Source organism: Magallana gigas, chromosome 9, assembly GCF_963853765.1.
Source record: "Magallana gigas chromosome 9, xbMagGiga1.1, whole genome shotgun sequence".
NCBI lineage: Eukaryota > Metazoa > Mollusca > Bivalvia > Ostreida > Ostreidae > Magallana > Magallana gigas.
In genome coordinates this window covers 41,761,164-41,784,721 of record NC_088861.1, presented here as the reverse complement: position 1 = coordinate 41,784,721, position 23,558 = coordinate 41,761,164, and the positions used below count along the sequence as shown (strand labels likewise).

Sequence of the window (23,558 nt, the reverse complement as noted above, 5' to 3'; positions counted from 1 at the left end):
CTCCTCTAGGAATCTGGAGCAACAGTGTGATTTATGGAGCTCTGTTACATTGGAAACCGATAACTCACCTTCAGAATCAATCTAGCCAGAGAACTAATGGAACAAATGAAACCAAAACAAAAATCTCACTCATTATATATTATATATACATGCAATTGTAAATTTTTTGTAGCCCCTTTCGTTTAAAATCGTGTAATGCATTTATCACGGAACAATATTTATATTCAATACACAGTAAATATTCAATAAACAGTATATATTCAATAAGAACAATAAAAGAGAGGATAATTTTATCAATGAACGAAATAAAAAAAATAATAGGGGATAATTGACGAGAGAGAGAGAGAGAGAGTGAGAGAGAGAGTGAGAGTGAGAGAGAGAGAGAGAGAGAGAGAGAGAGAGAGATTTCCTCCGTTCTATCAGTAATCTATCGGGGAATTTTAAGTCTATTAGATTATTTATTTTCAACATTTTTATCGTTTCCTCTTTCGTCATTATGTGAACGCAATAAAATCTTTTCTGGACCCCCACTCCACCCAACCGTTTCCCAAGTTATTGTGAACAGACTTTGAATCCAGGTGACCGGTGTACCCATTTGATGTAATCTCTCGATGAAGTCAAGATTCAAAGTGACGGCTATCGATTTTATGGCGGCTCTTCAATTATTGGTATCTGTCGTGTTGCTAGCTGCTTCGGGCGAGGCCGCCATTGTTGTATCTGCACGCGGAGAGTAGCAGACGGCACACCATCTTACGAGGTAAGTAAAAAAAAAGTTAGGGTATATTTCGTCGAAACCCCATTCTTTCCCTATTAATATTTTATATACTTGCCTTTTTCCCGCTCCCATTTCATCTGTTGCTGTCTAGGTTTGTTCATATATAATGGATAAAGAATTAAATTTGTTGACAATATTCCTTCACCATAAAAGGAGCGAAATTGATTTGAAAGCATAATGAGACTTCATTATAAATTTGATCACCTCAAGTTTTATTTTTTACATCTGTAATGAAGAAATGTGCTAGAGATCTCCAAAATTGGCATCTCGACTCTCTTGGCATTAAATTTTATTTTTTCGAAGCATTTAAGACTTTATTAATGACACTCATTATTTTAGAAATTTATTACTTTATTAGAGTCGTAATTATAAATACATACCGACTTTTATACGATACCGTGGTTAGTTTGGGTTTATTATATATATATAGAGATATATATTCAACGCTACACAATCATTAACACACAAGAAATAAAGCAATAAAATGTTACTAAATGCCTGTTAACGTTATCGGCTCAAATCCAACGGAAATCGTCCAAGTGTTAATTCGAGTAGAAATGATGTGTTATAAATATTACCACGCGACTCAGCTATCGTGCTCATGGACAATAAGTTTCGGTTTAAATAACTATACAGTTTGTCAATATTAATACTAGATAATTTTACCTAATTTTCTTGGGAACTTGTTTCGTACATGTATTTCTCATTATACCAGGTTCTATAATGTTTCATTTTAGCTTGTTATTAATATTGTATTTTGTTGACTCTTTATTTGGCATAATTCAACTTCCAAATGTGCGAAAAAAATATGTTGGTTTCGGAATGAAATTTTTTCGACATTTTTAATTTTTCACCAGCTTTTATTTTGTAATCAATATGTCTCATTCGTTATCGAATGTAGGGATATAGCGATATATGGATAAAGGGATATAGGGACATAGCGATACAATCTAAGGGAGTCTGGGGAATGAGATCGAATTCAAAATATGATCACCATAGGTTATCTACACATAATACCCACTTGTGGTTTTTTATTTTGAAAAATTACTTTTTTTGAAATTGTAATACTTTTTAAGACCAATCGCCGTTACAAATTTAATCAGAAAGTACTTTCAATATACACGAAGGAGCGGATCTCGCCGATGCTACCAGACCCCGCATTGCTGTTAATAGATGGCAATATGAACATACATAACAGTATATCGACTATTTCATTCAAAAGACAGATTCATTACATTAATATACTCGACCAATTGCATTAACTTGCAAAATAATTGGGGAAAGTTTGTTGAAAATTTTACGTCGACCATAAATAAGATATTTAGTCGGGCAATTTTCAACGCAACAACGATACAACCGGTTTCACATGTACGCAGACAGAAAAATATAGCTGATACTAACATTTTATTTTTGTTTTAACTGATGAACATGGTATGACAAATGTTGAAAATGATGCATAAAGAATATATCTTCACTCAACGTAAGCGACGAGAGCCATTCCTGATGTTATTAATGTCATGTTGAAAATTTTGAATATACCGGGTGGCAGTAAATACAAAATTTACAACATTACAACTAAATTTTGCATTTACTGCCATCGGTAAATTCAAAATTTACAACATGATATTAAGGTAGTACAAAACAGATAAGCTAAATTTTTCCTATAATTCAATTTTTCTAAAAATTATTTATTTTATTCTATGGAATGAAGTCTTTTAATAAGTAAAATTTGAAAAAAATCCGACCTCACAATTTTTGCCCACATTGCCCCAAAATTACCATTGGGATCTCCTTCCAGTGGAGTGTAAAATGAAATAGTCACTGTTATAATTTTCTATGCCATTAAGTTATTTTTCAAGATATTACAAATATTTGTGCTGCTATATAAACAGGAGACCTTCTTGTTACTTAAAGATACTGAAATGAATTATAAATGGTAACTTAAGATAATTTCTCATGCAATATAATGTAAAACTAGCGCTTATGAATACTCTTTTAAGACGGAAATTTGCAGCACTTAACGGTATCTAAAAAGAAAATGTATAATTCAAATTTTAATAAAATTTAACAGTATGATTGTCATGACCCTGTAATTAAAATATATAAAAATAAAGAAAATTTAACCATTGGTTTTAGATTAATTAAGGATTAAGCATGTTTGACGGAGGTATAAACTGATAAAAATCCTAGATGACGTCATCATATTTGACCTTTGACCTCTTGATATGACCTTGAAATTTGTTTGACATAAAGCCTAAGCACTGATGGTGGTTGTTTTCAAATTTGAGGTCTTTACTTTGAAAAGAACACAAGTTACGCATTTTTAAATGATATAAGGCTAAATTGCAAAAAAATCATATGAACACCATCCAAATGTGTGTTTCAAAAATGTATCTTAAATTTTTTGGGCCTTGATTTATTGATGGGTATGATTTATATTTTTTTCTTAAGATAATGGACTGAAATTATTTCTTACATAATATTAAGCCATTATTTTGTGTATTTGAGAAAATATTTTAAATAAATAATTTCAGAGGTGTTTCGTACTACCTTAATAAGAACCATCAGGTACATGAAGAGGACAAGGAAAAAAACGGAGATAGATTCCTAAAATTTAAAAAAAAGTTACCATTCAGAGCAAATAGAAAGAAATAATAAGAGAGAGAGAGAGAGAGAGAGAGAGAGAGAGAGAGAGAGAGAGAGAGAGAGAGAACATTATTATATCATCAATCTCTGACAATTTGTGTAAACCTTAAGGCTTTTACAGCTTTATTAAACTCACGAGATTGATAATAATGCTATTACAGAAAACACAATTTACTATGATTAATTAAAAACACGCGATGCAATTTTTGCGCTACATTCTATTAATACAAATATTACATGTAAAACATCATAAGTTTGCATTTGCAATATTTCTCCCATATGAGTGATATCACATATCTAGCTGCAGTCAATTCCCAAAGAAGGAAATAAAATGTCAGAGGTAACAATCAATATCTATGTGCACTGAGATATTAACTATATGGGTGGACCTCAACGTTCGTGTCTAGTATAAACAAAAAACAGAATAAAACTCCAAAATATAGAAATAAGGGAACCAAAAATCAGGCACCGTAATTTGTTTTACTACTCGACAAACATAAATTAATATATATTTATTTTTTTTCGTTTTTTTTTCCATGGTCCTTAACATTTTGTTTCGGTGAGTGTGTAAGGCAATTTCTGTGTTTTTCCAAGGTTCGATACACTCTAAGGATGCTCTGACAAGTCAAATTATTTGAGATATCATCATACATGTATCTATACATGTAAATAAACAAACAACAAGAACAACTCAAAATTTAAAGAAAAATGCAAAGAGAGAGAGAGAGAGAGAGAGAGAGAGAGAGAGAGAGGAGAGAGAGAGAGAACATTATATATATATATATATATATATATATATATATATATATATATATATATATATATATATATATATATATATATATATATATATATATATATATATACTAGCTATAATTTTACACTTGTATAACGGTTTTATTTATACATATCGGCGTTATATACATGTGATGAACGTCATCTCTGTATATTTTTAGATTATTCCTACGCAGATTACATAAAACAGGTGTGCAGTTTTCTCAGTGCCGGAAATGCACGTAGATACATTTTAAGGATGAGTTATATTAATTTATTTACATTCAGTGTATATTAACTATTTGCATTGGAAATCTGCAACGTTCAATTTCCTTTGAATACACTTTACCAATTCATGCACAATGATCACAAATATAAGCGTCATCACGCGTTTTGAGAACATTTACTTTTGTAAGATTTAATGAAATGTTCAAACTAACACAACCGATTTGATATGTACTAATGGCAAAATATCCGTTAAACCATATATATTCGTCAATAAAAAAGATTTTTTTCGGCAAAGTTTCTGGCGCTATATTTTTAGTCGCGGAAGCGAACTGTGTAACAATTTGTCTGCACCGCTTTGTGTGTTATAGGACCGACGGCATCCACAAAATAAGCATTCAATGCTTAAATATATGTCCTTATTAGCAGTATATTTATTTAATGATGACACCTAATCTTTAACTAAAATTGTGCATAATCTTTAACATAATAAAGTCTTCAATTCGTTCTCTATAAATAGCATTTACACGACTGTGAAGAGAAAGGTAATATATACACACGTAATGAAGTACCATGCGACGCCATTTATTTTAGTTCAAAACATATCAGGACCAGTAACCTAACCATGAATATTTTATCGTGTTGTTTTTCTTAAAATTTAACATGGCCTTTTTTTTTTTTTACAATATCATAAAAATTCCAGTCCGTCTGTGGATTAAAATGTATTTCACGACGTACTGCGGTTTGATTTTCATTTTCCTCAGCTTTTTACTAAATCCTTAGCAATCGAGTACACGGAATATCAATACATTAATTAAGTTTCTCGTGTAGCCGTATCAAAGAGCGGCATATGGCTGGAATCAATCAGCTCAAGTGTTCGCGGCTCGACATCACATTCTACGCGTGCGATTTCCGGATTCAAGAGCAGACGACAACTCTTCATCCGGGTAGTTTAGGAATTTTACCGCCTCTATTTTAAGACCTAGATCCACTCACACATGTTATGTAATATTGCTTTAACAATCATTTATTAATACGTGATAAAAGTTACTGGTTTCATTTCGTTTTCTTTTCTGTTTTTTCTTCACATGCAGTCTTGTTTTTCTGCAGGTGTCAAAATTGCAAGTAGCACGTTTATGCACGTCATTTGTTTACCAAAATAAAATAGAAATAATTGCAGAGTAATCAAACACGTATTGCTAATAAGGCATTGGATGACAGTGTTCGTAAATTTGTGTGTTGGAATTGCATATATTTGTAAAACAGGAGGGTTTCAAAAGAAATTCTACTTCTTGATATTGAATGGCAACAAACCATATACATTAAAAAGGTATTTATTAAACAAAAAGAGTTTCAGCCCCCCTCCCCCCGACAAGAAAAAAACCAAAATACAAAAATCAGAGGGTCTATTCATTCAAATAGCTTTTGATATTAAAGCTTATCCTGTATTATTTCGTTACCATGGGAGACAAAAAAAATATCTGATTATTTTGAACGAAATGTTTTTCCTGTATAATTCCTCGTAATTTGAGCTTTTTTCTAGTAAATGTATGGAATTAAGCAAACATCGATTCTCCGGCGGCTTAATCTCACTGCTACGACATGCGATATGGAAACTCCATATTAATATTCCTTTACGACACCTTCTATTATCAATTCAAAACACGAATATTAAAAACTTGTACATGTATATAAAGGTAGCAATTTTGTATTCTACCACGCAAAGTTTAACAATAATCACCGATTTACATGCACTTCATAGCTAGATTCCAAAGGCCCCAATATCTCAGTGTAGATCATTTAATTCCATACATTACTTTGTATTGGTCAGGTGTATGGAGATATACGAGTATATAGGTACATATAGTGATACTTGCATCAATTAAAATAAAAAAAAAATCCCATGAAACTATAAGAGGTTTATTTATAAGTTGTTGAAAACGCTTTTTTTTCTATTGAGGCTACGGATATTAAAGTAATTGGGATCGAAGGAAAAGAAAAAAAAAACAATCAAGCTAAGGGCATATATGTGTTATTCTTTATTGATCATGTGAATATTTGGTCTTTATTTGATAGTGGCGCATGCGTCCAATTTACATATCTTAATCTTTTTAATATACTTTCAGATGTTTTATCATGTCGACAGATGGACATAAGCGGCTGAATGAGCTGCCGGAAGTTTCGCCATTCATCGTTTGTACTCAATCATCATCGTTATCTGTTCGGAAATCCTCCGATATTTTCATTACTACATTTGATTCTGCGAACACCAGCAAACTATCAGCTGACCGGAAGCGTGAGCAGTTCGCCTCCCGGCGTCCTCGGTCGCTGAAAGACATCTTCTTTCGGTCTAAAAACTCCGACAAGGGCATTCCATTTGATAAAGGTCCAAGTGATACGAAGTCTAAATTCTCCAACATTGTTTCAAAACACATCCTGCCTTTCCGATTTGTTCGAAATCTTCGATCTGAGTTTAAGAAACCGGAAAGGCCCGATACCACTTCCTGTCCCAATCTTGCTCAGAAAAACGGGTTGGAAACGCTTGCCACTAAGCCCGAAAACACTATCGTGGCCCCTTTTGCTGGTACCCCAGATCAAGAATATACTAGTTCCTCTGAACAAGAGAGCCCCGAGGAGACAGAAATTAAACCCTTTCCACCTTCACAGTCTTTTCCAAAAAGTGACTACGACAGATCGTTTTACAACCCACTACACGAAAGAAACACTCTGCGTGTGCAACATCTTGCCATCCCTAAAAGTAACGAGGGGTCAAAACATAGTCTCCCGGTGGCCGACATATTCACAACATCTTTTACTCATTCAACAGCCCCCAAAACAACCCAGTCACTGTCTAAACTTCAGTGCAAAAGCGCGCAAGAATTGCCAAAAAGCCCAATTGTTGCCATCAAACAAAAATTGATTCGAAGCTATTCGGACACACCTCCGCGGTTATCGATTAAACCACAAGGTAGCACATCTTCACTGAAAATCCCGACTTGTCTGCAATCGAAAATGTACAGGGACGATTGTGTGTCGCAGGTGCTAGATTATCTTTTTATAGGTAGTATCGAGGTAGCCTATAACGAACCAAAACTATGCCGCCTGAAGATCGATTCGCTGGTTGACATCAGTAACTTATCGTCTGCTCAAGTGCCTTCATCGAAGAAGTTACACTGTCCCTGCCTTTGCGGAAATGACAGTCGTCACTTCCGGTCAAGGCTTATCATTCGTGTGGAGGATGACGACAAGGAAGACATTGAACAATATTTCTCTGAAATCAACAAGTTTATTGACGGTGCTAGGAAATGCGGGAAAAACGTTCTTATATTCAGTTACCATGGTAATTCGCGTGCACCTGCTGCTGCTATTCAGTATCTTATGAGTCATGAGGGGTTTCTACTTCGCCAAGCCTACAACCTTGTCAAAAACCAGCGACCGTCTGTGGACATTAAGCAAGGGTTTCAAAACACCTTGGAAACACTGGAGCATAGACTATTCCCCGAGGCTAAACCTTCCCTTCCGTTCAGCAACGATTATCTAAACATCGCTGATCCGCAGGCCATCAAGTGCGCATGGGTGGACTGTTCCGACATGTGACATCCGGGTCTAATTATGCTACTAACATTGTAATCAAGGTGGCTTTTTACCACTTAATGAACGCCCTTTGAAACACATTACAATATGCTTATTTTGTAATGTCCAAAGAGCTTGTTGTCTTTTGTCTTTTGGTAGACATTTTTAAGCAGGGCCCTTGGTTAGGTTCTAATAATTTACAGGGATAAGATTTGAAAATGATTGCTTATTTATCGGATTATATAATGGAAAATTACTTTTTAAAAGTTCATATTGAAGAAGCAATTATTAAATTTATATTATAATCTATTTTCGCTACAAGCAAAGTACATGCCTTAGGAAATATGCAGAACATAGAAAACAAAAGCAAAAAGACTACTTTACATAATATCAAATAAGCGTTCGTGAGAGAGTGAGTTAACCTCTGAATCTATCGAACTCTTTAAATATATCAATTTCAAACTGTGTCGTATTCATGAAACAATACTTAATCTAAGAATTATTAACTATTTTATTCTATGTCTCAAAAAATCTAAATCTATAAGAAGTCCATTTTATCAAAATATGTATAAAAATTTAAAACTATCAATAGGGCTGACAAATTGACAGAGGGCGTCATTGTAGTATAAAAGTACTGGTGTTCTATTTCTATTTTGCGAATCACACAAAGTTAATAGCATATAGATATGCAGCTGCTTCTGGCCTTTTGTTTTGCTCGTTTACTGTTCATTATAGTGTTTTTTTTATATTTTGAAAACTACATGTATTGCTTATAGCTTAGGTTAATGAGTTAAGGCTCTTTGCACCTAATTGGCGTGGACTTGCAAAGTTGCTTTTATAAATAAAGGATTGTTTACTTCTCATACAGAATTTTAACATTGCCTCTTTTGGTACTCATACTTTTAAGAAAGTTTATATACCTTTCTTACTGGCTGATGTGTTTCTCAGATGTATAAACATGACAAAGACAAATGCATAGCGTATTTCACACCTTAATCTGATAAGTCTGTAAGGTAGCTGCGCCTACTTAACCCCCTGATTGACAACACAATCACGTGACGTTATGTTAGGCGCTTTCGTAATTCCTATGACGGATGCCAAGAAGTCACTCCGCAATGTAATAAATCACGGTAATTTTGATTCATTCTCGATACAAAAAAATAATCATAGGTTGTTGCATGCCAATTTCATTTTACTTTTAGGAGGAAACATACTCTTTTCGCTTGGGAATTATTCTTGTGGGAAATTTGAATCCAAAAAAATCTTGTTTCTCAGCTGATTGACAATCCTAAGAAAAGTCGGAGGTATATATAACTCGGGCAAGGTGCATGCAAAGATACATCATCGGTTGTTTCCCCTTGAACTTAAGACTTCTCTGTCTGTAGTGTTGTTTTAAAACTTGTAATGAACTAAATTTCTGGTACATATAAATGTTTGTAGATTTTTTGAGAGTTGAAATAAGAACGAAAGCATACGTTTGAGGTAGAATTTCCACGGATGTACATGTATAGTATTACTATAATACCAACACAGTAGAAAGCCCGGGTGGATATGTATGATAAATCATGGAACGTACTCACTAATTGTACACATGTCTGTATGAATTTGCTGTTTTCTACATTAATAAATTGATATAAAGAAGGTTTTACTTGCTATCTCGTTTATGAATTATTCGAAAAATCTGAATTTCTATTTATTTTACCGATAATACAATCTCTTCAGTAAAAATGAATACATGCAAGCTTTAACCAATCAGCTGAAAATCTTTGATAACTAAGAAAACAACTTATTTCATATAAATGATTTTGGTCTAATATTTATACATCGATTGCATGCAATATAAATTAATACACTTTGTGTCAATAAAATTACGTAATGTATACGTAACCTATACGTCATCCTACCCTAATTACTTCCGGTTATGGGAACTTTCCCAGCAACTGAATTGGCTGAAACCAAATAAGGTCTCACCTTCTGGCATGAAAAATGAAAGATCTTTTCTTGCATAGTAATACCTGGAAAACGATTTTAAGAATTAGCATTATCATAAACAGATTGATCTGATTAAAAAGAGTCTGATACTTTTCTTCCAATATTGTAAATCTCTTTTTATGGTCACAATATATGGGTTAGAGACAGAACAGGCATGTAGCATCGCTTTTGAAAGTGGGGAGGGGGGGGGGGGCAAACTCATCCAATTCTATTTTTAAATGTAAATATTAGTTGCTGCGAGAACAGGTGCCCCCCCCCCCCCCCCCCCCCCCCCCGATGCTACGTGCCTGCAGAAAAATACAAGATTAAAGTTAAAAATGAGCTGGTTTGAGTTTTTTCCCCCGAGGCGAGGTGTTTCAGAGTTTCAGACTCATCCTTGTGCTTCTGCATGGTTTCTCTTTATTATTCTAAAATGACAGACTATGATTATCAGTCCGTTCCTGGTGCAAATAGTCTGGCAGCTGCAGGTAATATTTAATAGATGTCGTTAATCTCATTACCCGGCTACCGACACAACACAGCAGATTATATTTGCGGAAAAAGGCTGAAAATTTGTGCACAATCAGTCACAACCACGGCTGTCATCCATCACAGTGCTATGATGACTGTTCGTGATTATGGACGTTCAAATATCTCAGAGCAGTTTATGTTGATACTCGAAGGAGAGGGGGTTTTTAATTGTGGACGGTGTCGTGATTCATGACGACGAAATTACCCAAAAACAAATCTAGGCAATCTTTTTTTTAAAGGATAACACATTTTAAGAGAAAACCCAAATTGTTACCATATACGAAAGGCTGTCTGGTACTGAGGGGCAAAGTTTTCTCCATTTTTGAAAAGGATAGCGTGCGTATATTTTAAACACAAACCGGATGGAAATTGAAGCTGCTACATGTATAGCATGGCCACCCACACCTTGGCTCTGAGCTCGTGTTCATTGGCTTGTCAAAACATTCGACAATTCATCATATAACGTCATCAGACGCTACAAACCAGCGTGCCTCACCTGCTGCTTATTACATTTTAATCTGTATCGTTATGTAGCTCTGAAAAAGGAACAATGTGTAATATGAGGAATCCGATGGCGGTTTATTTCTGACTGTCATGATTCTACAAATATAATGCATGGCATAGAAAACACCGTCGCCATTCATAGTTATGGAGAAAAATCATCAAAATTAAACACGAAGCTCATTCATTTCTAAACATTCAGTGTAGAATTTAACTGAAAACACGATCTGTTACCAGGTACAGTGATAAATACATGTTAAAGGACACATTAACCCCAATTTTTTTTTCAAGTTAAAACTATTATTAATGATAATAATTATAAAAGTCTTATTAGTCCAAAACAAAACAATTTTTATTGTCGTTTGGATTTAATCAATTACAAGTTTTGCCTTCGATGGAAAGTCTTGAAATGAAACACCAAAAAGAATCACAAACAAAATGCTAAGGACACTTTCAATCAATGCTTTTTATTGACAATTTAAAGAAACGAGACTTCAGATAAATGTTTTTTTTAAACTAGAACTATATAAATATATTGCCAATATTTGAAATGTACAAAAGCCATATAAAAGCCCAAGCTTTTGCGTCATAGTGTTAACAAAAGATTTATTTTTGTACTCATAGTTTTACAAGATCAATACAAAACATTTTAACCATAACTTGTAGAATAGGATTATGATTTTCATAAACACCAACTTTCTCGATCGAGAAAATAAACTCCACAATATAGTACGCAGCAAATCAACCTAAAATTCTGTTACATAATTGTATGTACTGATACTACTCTATATAGACCGCTATTTACAGCATAGATATTTTCCCCTTAATTTTATATTTATTTAAATCACACATGTTAGTGATTTTAGTTAAACCCTAATTAAGTTTTGCAGCGTTTTTTTTATATCAAGGGTAAATCAAAGCTTTCAAATACTCCACAGTCTTGCGTTATATAACGTTGAATTTAGCACCTTACACCCGAACTCACAGAGAACAAATAGCGACCCAGGTGTGCTATTTTCGTGGTTTCTACTTGACACTCTTACTTCACTCTTTATGTTTACATCATATTTCAGATCCAACTTATGAAAAAAAAATGTGATTCTACAATGTAGAACTTGAAACGTGAATCTTTCGACGTACTAACATTTACTTTAAAAGTGCACAAGGTGTATAGATATGAAACTGCTAGCTATGAGCACGGAATGAATAACATTTGACTAACGCGACCATATGTAAAGGTCATATGTCTAGTACTTCCATACTAGAGTCTTAAACCACTGATAAGATTTTGTATGGTTCTGATAGTTCAGAACTAAATATAGAACTAGTCATGTTGTGGGCCAGATTCTTCTTTCTTTTAAGTATTGGTAAGTTATCATTGAACCGTAATGACAAAAATATATTATCAGCTGCTTTAATTTTTAGAATATTGACGTGAATTGTTTCATTTATTTGTATCTAATGGTAAAATTTTTCAAAATCCTCTTAATGTTGTCTACAAAGGAAAACTGTATCCATTAAAAAGATAAATCTAAAAATACCTTATGGTATCCAAGGCAACTTATGAGAGCTTGAAACAATTGAAAATCCATTGTATTCCAAGAAAAATTAAAAACCGAAGTTGGATCGATAAACAAATGAAGTAAAATTATATGTTTCAACTCATCAACAGATAAATGAAGAGCATAAATTGCTCCTAGTGACACAGAAAAATTAATAGCTGTTGGGAATAAAGCTTCAATACGTAAAATATCAATTTTATAATTTTGTTCATGTTTAATTATCTTTAAATCATAAAGCCAGTTAAAAAGGTTCATTGATTAGCTAGTTCATTATAAAGCACAAAATCAATTTACCCTGTATGAAAAACAAAAATCAGTTACTTCTGATGGTAAATTAATAATTGTGTCTTCTGTATGATTACTTATTTTAAATGAGATATTTTGATCACTAATCGGTAAATTCACACATTAACAAAATAATAACTTTCTATACAAATTTTTGTAGCAAGAAAAGAGATTAATTCATACATTTTAAACCTATAATATACCACGGTAAATTCTTTTACCATACGATAAAAAAGAGTCTTCCAAAAATATGTTGCCATGGTTATAATGATTGACAATAACAGTGATACCTGTCCAATTTACCTTATGATTAATGAAGTAAACATACAAGTAAACACACATGTGCAAATTTCTTACAACATTTCACTCTTTGATGGTGCATTGGTACACCTTGTTATCACCAAGAGGTGTATTTCATTAGCTGTATTTATGAACCATCATGATAATGAAGTAAGCACACAAATAACACACACGTGTAAATTTCCTGTTAAATTACAATCTTTTATGGTACAATTAATATCCTTCTCGCGATTGTCATGAGGTGTACTATACTGTAACATTAGCTGTAATAGCGTGGGATAATTCAATTAATCAAGCAATACAAGGGGGAATGATGAATAACCTCAATAAGCAGTCATATTTAAATTGCAGTCCAGGTTTTAGGGGCGGAGTTCATGGACTGTCCATCACTGGTTAGAGAGGTGCCAGACCTATGTGAAGACCTTCGCTACTCCAGGCACTGTCACGAGAGCTGTCGAAACCATAGATGTAAACAAAGTCTTCATTTAAGGAGAGATAAAAATAACCAATATTGATCATAAAAAAATTCAGCATTTACATAATTTAGTATGTACAAAGTGTCATTATTTAAGACTCGCTTTCAATTTTGAATTTACTTCTTAACGGCCATAGTAGTTGAGTGGTTTTTGTATGAACTTCTATAACAGTAGTATATGATTAATGATCAATCAATGTTATCCTTTTTATACAAGTACTATAATATTTTTTACATGCTTATTATTTAAGTAACTTTAACAATTTAGATACACTTACCATCGTATTGTTATAGTTAAACTACTTACAGCAATCCATCTTATCGATTATCGATTTAAAATATTTACAACGATTAGCGTCATATCTTTTACCTAATTATTTATGTTACTTAACGTAATAAAACAAAACGTTCATGTAATTTTTATAAATGATTTGTATTTAGTTTCTTAGGGCGGTTACAACGTGTAAAACATTATAAAGTTAACACATAACTAGTACAAACTACACAAACTGCTTTTAACAAGTACTGTGGAATCATTAAAATTCGCGGGGGCCAATTTCCGTGGATTTCTAAAATTTTATAGGTTTTTCGGGACGTAATTTCGTGTATATTTCAACACCTACAAAAGTAAATATGACTTTATAACCCTGATTTATTAATTCTTGGAAGATGTTAATTCGCGGCCAAGAGGTACCCACAAATTTTACGAAAATTGTACCACCACGAAATCTAATGATTCTACAGAATACTAATTAAAAAAAGCATTTTTGTCCAATTTTCAAACACCAGTAACGTGTCACAACTGTCACGACATACACCATCCTGGAAGCTGCACCAAAACAACCACATGCCAGGCTCAAGAGGTAGAATATCCCTATCACCCTTTGTTCATTAAATACCATAAAAGTTCCATTGAAAAATCACGCATTTTCTTTTAAATTTATAACATTTAAAACCGAAATTACTTCTGAAAAGTGCTTAGTCATTCTAGGAATTAAAAAAAAAATAGTATGTTGCGTAATAGAGTTAAATTTTTCTGTTTTACTGTTGGTATTATTTGCAACCTAAAATGGAGTTGGTATTAGTCTGTTGTCGCATTGAATGTGTCCTGTTTTTATTACATATTTCCATTTTGCCAGACCTGCGTGATCACGACAGCTTTGGACCACACATTTAGACTCACCTACAGGCAGGGCTGTTTTCCTAAACAGGTGAACTAAAAATACTTTTATTACCAGACATCGACTTTACGTCATGTGTAACACCTGATATACGTTAACATTGATACTTCAACGTTAGCACCTAAATATAATATCACTGTCGTGTTTATAACGGCAAACAAGATTTATGTGGGCTTTGAAATATGAAAATAACCGTTTAATAAAAATTTCTTGCTTCTTTTCCTCGTACTTTTGGATGGATATTACAATATGTTGTTGTTGTTGTATTTAAGTAACGATTTTCAACACATTTATCGACTGATTTACCCACAACACACGTTTACCTAGTACAGTATGCCCAATTCTGAATATTGAAATATAAACGTTTTGAATTATGCCTGTAATAAATGTCGAAGCTGTAGGAATTATTTTTTCATTTCTTATCCATCTCTGTAGAACTGTAGTCTGTTTATCCATGACAACATTAGCACTCGGCGGAACACGTTACTTCCGGGGGACTGTTGTTACACCTCTCTCTGTAACCACTACAAACCGGAAGCAGTCGACAAAACTCCCTGTACGTATATCACCGATCATCTTATTGCCAAAAACATCATATAACTTTTGAAAATTTGATATGAAAATATAAAACTTCAAGTGGCGAATCTATTTTAAAACATTTGAAAATATTTTGAGTTTTAACGTAACACATCTTTGAATAACATGTATTTGTAATCTGTAAATACAGAAAATTATCTTTGTTCAACCTTAAAAAGTTCATGGTGTAAAATGGACTTTTTACTATTGTGAATACATAGTTAAACGTTGTTTATTAATCGTTGTGAATGTGATCATTATGTTTTGTCAAAAAGATCAAAATCTTGCTTTGATTTGTTTACATGAAAGCTCATTGGAGAGGAAAAAATGCATAATTTTTACGGTTTGATTTTGGATTTAATTGTTAAAAGATGTGTTAATGGGTTTTTTTATACATTGAATACTACTAAATTACTAAAAGTGACGTGCTATAGCTGTGCTGAGACACGCCACCCTAGAGATTGTAACGTCACCACGCAGTGCCACGCCCATCAGGTGAGCGACAGAAACTCTGTACAATCGCCAAAAATAGCATCAAGTCTAAAAATAATGGTGACTATATCTACATGTAGCAATAAGAATGTTATTTTGTTGTATTTTTGATATTGAATATGTTCTTCTTTTCGACAGGAAAAAAATCAAAAAGATTTATAATCAAGCTTGGTTAAAATATTTTAATAACATTTTTAAAGCAATGTTAGCTGCAATTTTCATATTGATTTTTTTTTAACGAAAATGCTATTTTCTACTTAAATGACAAAAATATGGTTTTTAAATGTCTATTAGCTATATTTTTGTGGGAATAGCCGTTAAGAAGCCTTAATCAGAGCAAAATTGAAATATTGTCGTCCTGTGCAGCAAAAAAAAAAAAAATAAAAAAAAAAAAAATTCTGCTTTATATTACTTTTAAGAGAAATCTTTCTACTGACGAAAATCAATGATTTTTAATCTCTTGTTACCAATGTAATCAAATTTAAGTTATATACAGATTAGTCATACCAACAATTGAATTTAATCAGGTAAAATTAAGAATTAACAAATAGCGGAAAGGTATACAATATATTGATTTATTTAACATTAGATAAAAAACCCTTGAAATTGAAAGTCCCATTTTTAAAGTATCTAAAGCTCCATCGATGTCTAAAGAATGGTAGACTATTTTATCAATTATTGCTGTCAATGTCATTAATGCCACAGCAGATTATATGAATATACAACTATGACGTCATAAGACAGATATTTGCTTGGGGAATATAATCATCCATCAGTCTGTAAATTTATCCTCAACAGTAAATATATCATTCATCACTTACTACAACTATCCTCAACAGTAAATATATCATTCATCACTTACTACAACTATCCTCAACAGTAAATATATCATTCATCACTTACTACAACTATCCTCAACAGTAAATATATCATTCATCACTTACTACAACTATCCTCAACAACAAATATATCATTCATCACTTACTACAACTATCCTCAACAGTAAATATATCATTCATCACTTACTACAACTATCCTCAACAGTAAATATATCATTCATCACTTACTACAACTATCCTCAACAACAAATATATCATTCATCACTTACTACAACTATCCTCAACAACAAATATATCATTCATCACTTACTACAACTATCCTAAACAACAAATATATCATTCATCACTTACTACAACTATCCTAAACAACAAAAAATAATCCATCAGTTTGTACATTAAACTTTAACAAATAGTAAACGAAACATCAGTTAGGAGGTTTATCCTAAACAACAAATAAATTGATTCATCAGTTAGTAAATCTATCCTAAACAAAAAATAAAATGATCCATCAGTTAGTAAAACTATCCTGAAGAGCAAATAAGTTCATCCATCAGTTCGTACATATATGCTATGCAACAAATAAAATGATTTATTATCTAGAACATCTAACTTAAACAACAAATAAATGATCCATCACTGAGTACATCTGTCTTTCTAAACATAAACACCATTTTTGTGATTTATGAAATTAATGGAACATGAGCTCGTGAAAATCGACATTGATTTGGAAATTATGTAATGAGACAAATTGCGTTGCAGAGCTTTTGTTACCCTTAGTACTTCTTTAATAAGCATGTCGCTGTTATACCATTAATCAAGAAATATTTTTAGCTCTGTGTCGTCACCCAATCCTTCAATGCAGACTTTCAGCTTGTCTACCGAATGGGCTGTATGGATCGTCACGTAAGTTGTTGATTGGTCAGATTATAAGTCACGTAAGTTGTTGATTGGTCAGATTAAAAGTCACGTAAGTTGTTGATTGGTCATATTAAAAGTCACGTAAGTTGTTGATTGGTCAGATTACATTTCAAGTAAGTTGTTGATTGATCAGATTAAAAGTCACATAAGTTGTTGATTGATCAAATTATAAGTCACGTAAGTTGTTGATTGATCATATTAAAAGTCACGTAAGTTGTTGATTGGCAGATTAAAAGTCAAGTAAGTTGTTGATTGGTCATATTAGAAGTCACGTAAGTTGTTGACTGATCAGATTAAAAGTCAAGTAAGTTGTTGATTGATCATATTAAAAGTCACGTAAGTTGTTGATTGATCAAATTAAAAGTTACGTAAGTTGTTGATTGGCCAGATTAAAAGTCACATAAGTAGTTGATTGGTCAGATTACAAGTCACTTAAGTTGTTGATTGATCAGATTACAAGTCATGTAAGTTGTTGTTTGATCAGATTAAAAGTCACATAAGTTGTTGATTGCTCAGATTACAAGTCACGGCTTTTTATTGGTCAGATAACATGTCACGTAAATAGTTGATTGGTCAGATTACAAGTCACATAAGTTGTTGATCGGTCAGAATACATGTCACTTAAGATATTCATTGGTCAGATTTAAAGTCAGGTAAGTTGTTAATTGGTCATTTTGCAAGTCACGTAAGTAGTTGATTGGACAGATTGCAAGTCACGCAAGTTGTTGATTGGTCAGCTCACAAGTCTCAACAACGTTTTACAAGATATTTTAAATGTTACTTTGTAATGCGAAATTGTGTAAATTACGGTATGTATCATGAAGATGCTTTGCAAAAATAAGAAGTGTTCCAAGAATAACAAAAATTAGACGTAAAGATAACTTGAATTCATTTAAAAAAAATGGAAAAACAAATTAAAATCTACCTCCTTTCTTCCAGAAACAAATGTGATTAAACTGATTTGAATTATTGATTGTCATATTTCATAATAAAACTATTTTCAGCAATGTGATGCGTTCCGTCATGACGGCCTAGGAAATCGGCGGGCGTTTGCTGCAAAAGGAGACTGTTGTGAACATGACAGGTGTAACTCCTTGACACCTGATGAAATGACGGCACCAGCGCCTAGTGTGTACAAATTCACTGCTTTACCCTTACTTGTAAACTTTACGTTTGTTTTTTGTACGGGGACTAAGATAGCTGGATGGCAATCATTTTGTCCTAACAATTATTGAATTATTATAATACCTAAATTTGATGAAATTTCGTCACTATCAACCAGTTTGAAAATAAAAACCCAAAAATGTAAATGTTAAGAATAATGCACTGTGTGTGTCGCAATAGTGAACATGTGGTCCATACATATTTCTTTAAAGAAATTTCATCATAAGTTTCCACATCATTACTATCAATATTTTGAATTCGACGAAAATGTTTTTACTCCTTAAAATGATTATTTCGCTACATGCCATATGGTAATTTTTATTCATTTTAAGGGGATATCCGGCTATCTCGTACATATATGGACCGAATATGTAAACTTATTTGACCTAATTTGTTTTTTGTAAAAACTGACAAGAACCGTTGCGATGCATAAGATGAAGAGAAAAAAAAGTTTTGTTTAGTGTGCAGATAATTCACACAGGTGAAGAACAATGTATATTTTAATCATTTTGAAAAGTTCTAGAGCTACACACCAGCTGCAAACTAAAATTTAAGATTTAATAATCTAAACAAAATAAACGAAGGGAGTTCAGTAGTGTCAACTCTACGACCATTTGTTTTAGAAAAGAGTTTAACCTTGCGCATTTAAGTTGTTAGGTATGTATATGTATGTAGGTAGGTAGGTATAGGTAGGTAGGAAGAATAACGCTGTTAAATGCAACTTTAAATATTCAAACCTTGTTTTAGGTACCCAAGATTGCAAAGATATTGATTCAAACGTTTGTCAGAGTTTGCGACACTCCGGTCACATGGATCGCTGTCAGGACCAGGAATTCGCAAACGTGTTTTGTCCAAAGACCTGCCAGAAGTGTTGTATGTATAAAGTATTCACTATTTTTGCGCGGCTCAAGAAAGATAACTCTGTCGATACAGTTTTTGTGTCTTTTTGTGTATATTTGCTGTGCTCTATAATGAAAAATTAATTATGAATAAAATATTAATAAAATACTACTGGTTTTTTTTCTATTTAGATATGAAACAACTAGTTATTGTTAAATTAAAATGTGTACCATGATGTGGACTCATTTGTTTCAGTTTTCTGTTACAACTGTTTCGTTCACTCCAAAATACAACAACAAATAGACCTGTGCTACTACAATTTGACAGTGTGTCAATCCAACCATCAGGTTTGTATGTTTTTGACTCATTACATCATATAGTTATCATTTTTTATTTCTACATAATTGATAAAATTGTTCTTCTGCATCCACTTTGCCGAAATATAAGCCAGGGTCTGGTGCATGGTGTACACGGCGAAAGCAAGAACTACTATTTCGACAATGTACATGTAACATGTAAGCACGCATAATGCTTATTAAGGCATTAACAGAAGTGTTTCAAACACGAACAGTGGAAACAAATTACAAATCAATGACAGAAGATTTTGATGTTACATGTATGATGTACTTAATAATAAATTCTAGATTTTTCTAACACTTATTAATTATATATACAGTTTATTATTTCATTCTTTAGTCCTGTGTTGTTGACATCACAAAGGAAAATTTAATGATTACCTGTGTCAACGACTCGGTAAGTAATCATCATGATGGTTGTTATAAAAGTTTTAAAATCAAGGTTATATATAAAATCAGTGATTATTTACCGAACAAATCAGGGAATTCTGTACAGTCATTTTATGAATATCTTCGTGGTAATACTATTTTGATTTTTTTCATAAAATGTTTAAAAAATGCAAATGATCGACTCAGTGTTAACGACCAGGCAAGTTCTAAAGATTTGAGCGTTATCGCATGAACTCTCTATTTAATCAACGTATTTTGTACGCAGAAGTTAATGGCGCTTATGATACGATTTATTAAATTAAAAGAATAGTTCCTTTCCAAATAAATTGTAGTTTTGTGCCGATGCTGACAATGTTTCAAAGACGTGCTGTAAGCAAGACTTTTGTAATAGACTGGACACTCTGACCACAACAACAACAATGAAAACCACAACCACAACCACGCCCCCAACCACGCCCTCAACCACGTCCTCAACCACGCCCACAACCACACCTACAACCACGGGAAGACCGAGTACCACGAAAGGTAAGAATTTGTTTAGTTATTTGCCTTGCATTAACAAAGCTCATAAAGTCATTATTTTTTTGGGTGCTAGATAATAGCAGAATGATCTACATGCATTACTAAGTACATGTATGACCGTCAATAATATACACTTAAAATCAAAATAAAACTTAAATATTTGACGATTCTAAGAAAACTTAACCATGATGACCATCTAAAATAAACAGGGACAAGTAACAAGTAACAAATTTTCAAAATGACAAACTTTAGTTGTTTCAATAACTATACAGAGAAGGGCTCCTGATGACCATGAAACTTTATAACAGGAATTATAAAGATCATTACAGAGTTAAAGTTGTCTTTAAAAAGACGATATTAAAAACATTTATAATGGTAAAATCTTATTTCAACAGGGACCACGTTTGGTTTCATGACGATTCCTCATAACCAGCCCACGACAACCGCATTTCACTGGGCCACATTGGGCACGCCCCCTCCTCACTCCACCCAGTGGGTCACGCTACCGTGGTCAGGTCATGGACAACCACCTCCAAAGAAATAAACTTTATAGATCTAGAATTATTGAACATAAGATAGATACCGAACGATATTGTAGAAGCTGTATTTACACAAGTGACATTTAAAAATTTTTTTTTATTCAAAACAGTTTTTAGAATTTTAGAATGGAAATAGATGTCCATAGACTGTTCATGTCAGTTTAATTCCAGCAATGCGTGAAATTTCAGTGACCAATGACAACTATCTCTTTCATGTTACCTGACAAATATATTTTAAACATGCAAAAATGATGTTTGCTTGAATTAAGAGTTATCTTCCACTTATCAAAGAATACATGCATATGTTATGAAACATTTTACTTAAGTTGATAAGATTATTTTGTATGTAATATTAAGAACTATATTTTTTGTATAACATTCTTATAACATGGAAAAAAACCCCAAATAAAAGCATTAAGGACGTTGTTTACTCAGGGTTTGAGTTCTCAAATTCGGATTGTTATAAAGTTAAATGTCATGAGTATAATTTGTTCTAAACACTAAAAGCATTTATGAAATGAATTACTATTTACAAACCATTTGATATTTTTACTATATTATGGAATTAGGCTGAAACAAAGTTAGACTTTTAGCAAAACAGAGGAAATTCGGGCTAAAATTTTCAGATTTTGTTTTTCACTGAAATATTTTTGGTAGTACTGTAATATTCAAAGTTAAGATTTTATATATTAGTCAACATAATTTTGCATATTTTCAGCTAGTTTTATCGCACTTTTTCGTTTAGATATTCGAATGGCACACACTACAAAAATATTGAAAAATGCTTAAAAATGATAAAAGACAGTATATCTCAAAATTTTGATCATTGACCTCATATAACTTTGATGCCTGCAGAGTAAGGTCAATATACCTAATTTAATGCTATAAATGTTTTGGTATTATCATCATTCAGTTTTTTGTAAAATTGAATCAAAACAGGGTAGGAATTTGAAAACTGATAGAGGAAATTCGGACTGGAATATTCATAAAAATTGTGAATGAAAACTTAATGATTTGTGTCTGTTTAGTGTCACTGCCATTCATAAACTGTATTTCATTTTTAAAAGAATTTAGCAATTTGTATTATTTTCATAATTAAGAAAATTTCAATTATAGTGTAAAATTTTTAGGAACTTTTCTTAAATTTTCAAAAATTATTCAATGGCCATTATCTTAAAAAGTAGGTCATTGACCTACTTTTTTGAAAGTGAAAAATAGCACTACCATGATAGGTCTTTAACACACAATAGATGGTTTATCATTATCATCAGTGGAATTTATTTTCATTCTGAGTAAACGTATACCTTAAATGGATTCAACATAAAAAATACCACATAAGTTTTATTTAATAGATTTCATTTTTATATTTTCATTTAATATCTTTGTTTTGATATGTTGTGCTAAAATAAAAGAGATGTACAATCTATTATGTCATGCAAGTTTTTCAAGCATATAAATAAATTCTTTTCTTTCTTGAGAAATATAAAAAGAAGCAATGACACCTTCCCAAAACAAATTCCTTGGTTAATCATAAATTGATGGAAAATGAACAGAAATGAAGAGGAAATTCTGTGATAAATTTTTTTATTCATTATATAAACCAATGAACTTGAGACTTGATTAACAATATTTTTCACATGTTTTCCCATGCATACCAAAATTTTCTTAATGCGTTTAAAAAGTTAGATACCAGTACGTATTCCTTACATACATACATACATGTATTTGTCATAGAAATTACAAGAGAAATATATAATTCTCATATTGCCATAGTGATTTTTGGGAGTTGATTTTAATCAACTCTCCTATGCAGTTACTCTGGCAAACCGAAAGTGAAACTGTGTTTGGAAACTGTGTTTCAACCAGACGCTCGGCTGTCTCCGTAAATCTGCGACAAGCAGAGAGGGGCCTCTCTTGCTTGTCGGAAATTAACGGAGACAACCGAGCGTCTAGTTAAACGAGACTAAAGTTCGATATCAATAGTGCTTGGATCCATACAATTTTTAGAATTGTTTCGAAAACTAATACATACTAGTAGTTAAAATTTATCTTTAAATATTACACAACCTGATTCATATGGGGTTTCTCGAAATTCTTGTCGGAAAAGTCTAAAAATTCATATT

The 23,558-nt window shown here is 32.4% G+C and overlaps 2 protein-coding genes across 2 annotated transcripts; both read left to right on the top strand.

Moving 5' to 3' along the window:
- Nucleotides 1-529: 529 nt before the first annotated feature.
- Nucleotides 530-9,635, top strand: LOC105328430 (uncharacterized). Its single transcript, XM_011429294.4, has 2 exons — nt 530-757; nt 6,547-9,635. The coding sequence occupies exon 2, from the start codon at nt 6,557-6,559 to the stop codon at nt 8,015-8,017; it is 1,461 nt and encodes a 486-aa protein (XP_011427596.2). The 5' UTR covers nt 530-757; nt 6,547-6,556; the 3' UTR covers nt 8,018-9,635.
- Nucleotides 9,636-12,231: 2,596 nt separating this feature from the next.
- Nucleotides 12,232-21,847, top strand: LOC105328553 (cysteine-rich, acidic integral membrane protein). Its single transcript, XM_034477914.2, has 13 exons — nt 12,232-12,363; nt 13,495-13,611; nt 14,408-14,481; nt 14,758-14,829; nt 15,235-15,355; nt 15,797-15,870; nt 17,538-17,609; nt 18,629-18,752; nt 19,536-19,661; nt 19,884-19,975; nt 20,325-20,381; nt 20,707-20,899; nt 21,292-21,847. Exons 1-13 carry the CDS (start codon nt 12,327-12,329, stop codon nt 21,438-21,440), a joined length of 1,308 nt encoding a protein of 435 aa, XP_034333805.2. The 5' UTR covers nt 12,232-12,326; the 3' UTR covers nt 21,441-21,847.
- The last annotated feature ends 1,711 nt before the right edge of the window (nt 21,848-23,558 follow it).

Excerpts from the sequence above, each read along its gene's own strand:
- LOC105328430 (XM_011429294.4), top strand. The coding sequence starts at position 6,557 with ATGTCGACAGATGGACATAAGCGGCTGAATGAGCTGCCGGAAGTTTCG.
- LOC105328553 (XM_034477914.2), top strand. The coding sequence starts at position 12,327 with ATGTTGTGGGCCAGATTCTTCTTTCTTTTAAGTATTG. Across the intron at positions 13,612-14,407 it reads GAGCTGTCGAAACCATAGAT|TAACGTGTCACAACTGTCAC; the intron begins GTAAACAAAGTC and ends TTCAAACACCAG. Across the intron at positions 17,610-18,628 it reads TGGGCTGTATGGATCGTCAC|CAATGTGATGCGTTCCGTCA; the intron begins GTAAGTTGTTGA and ends AACTATTTTCAG.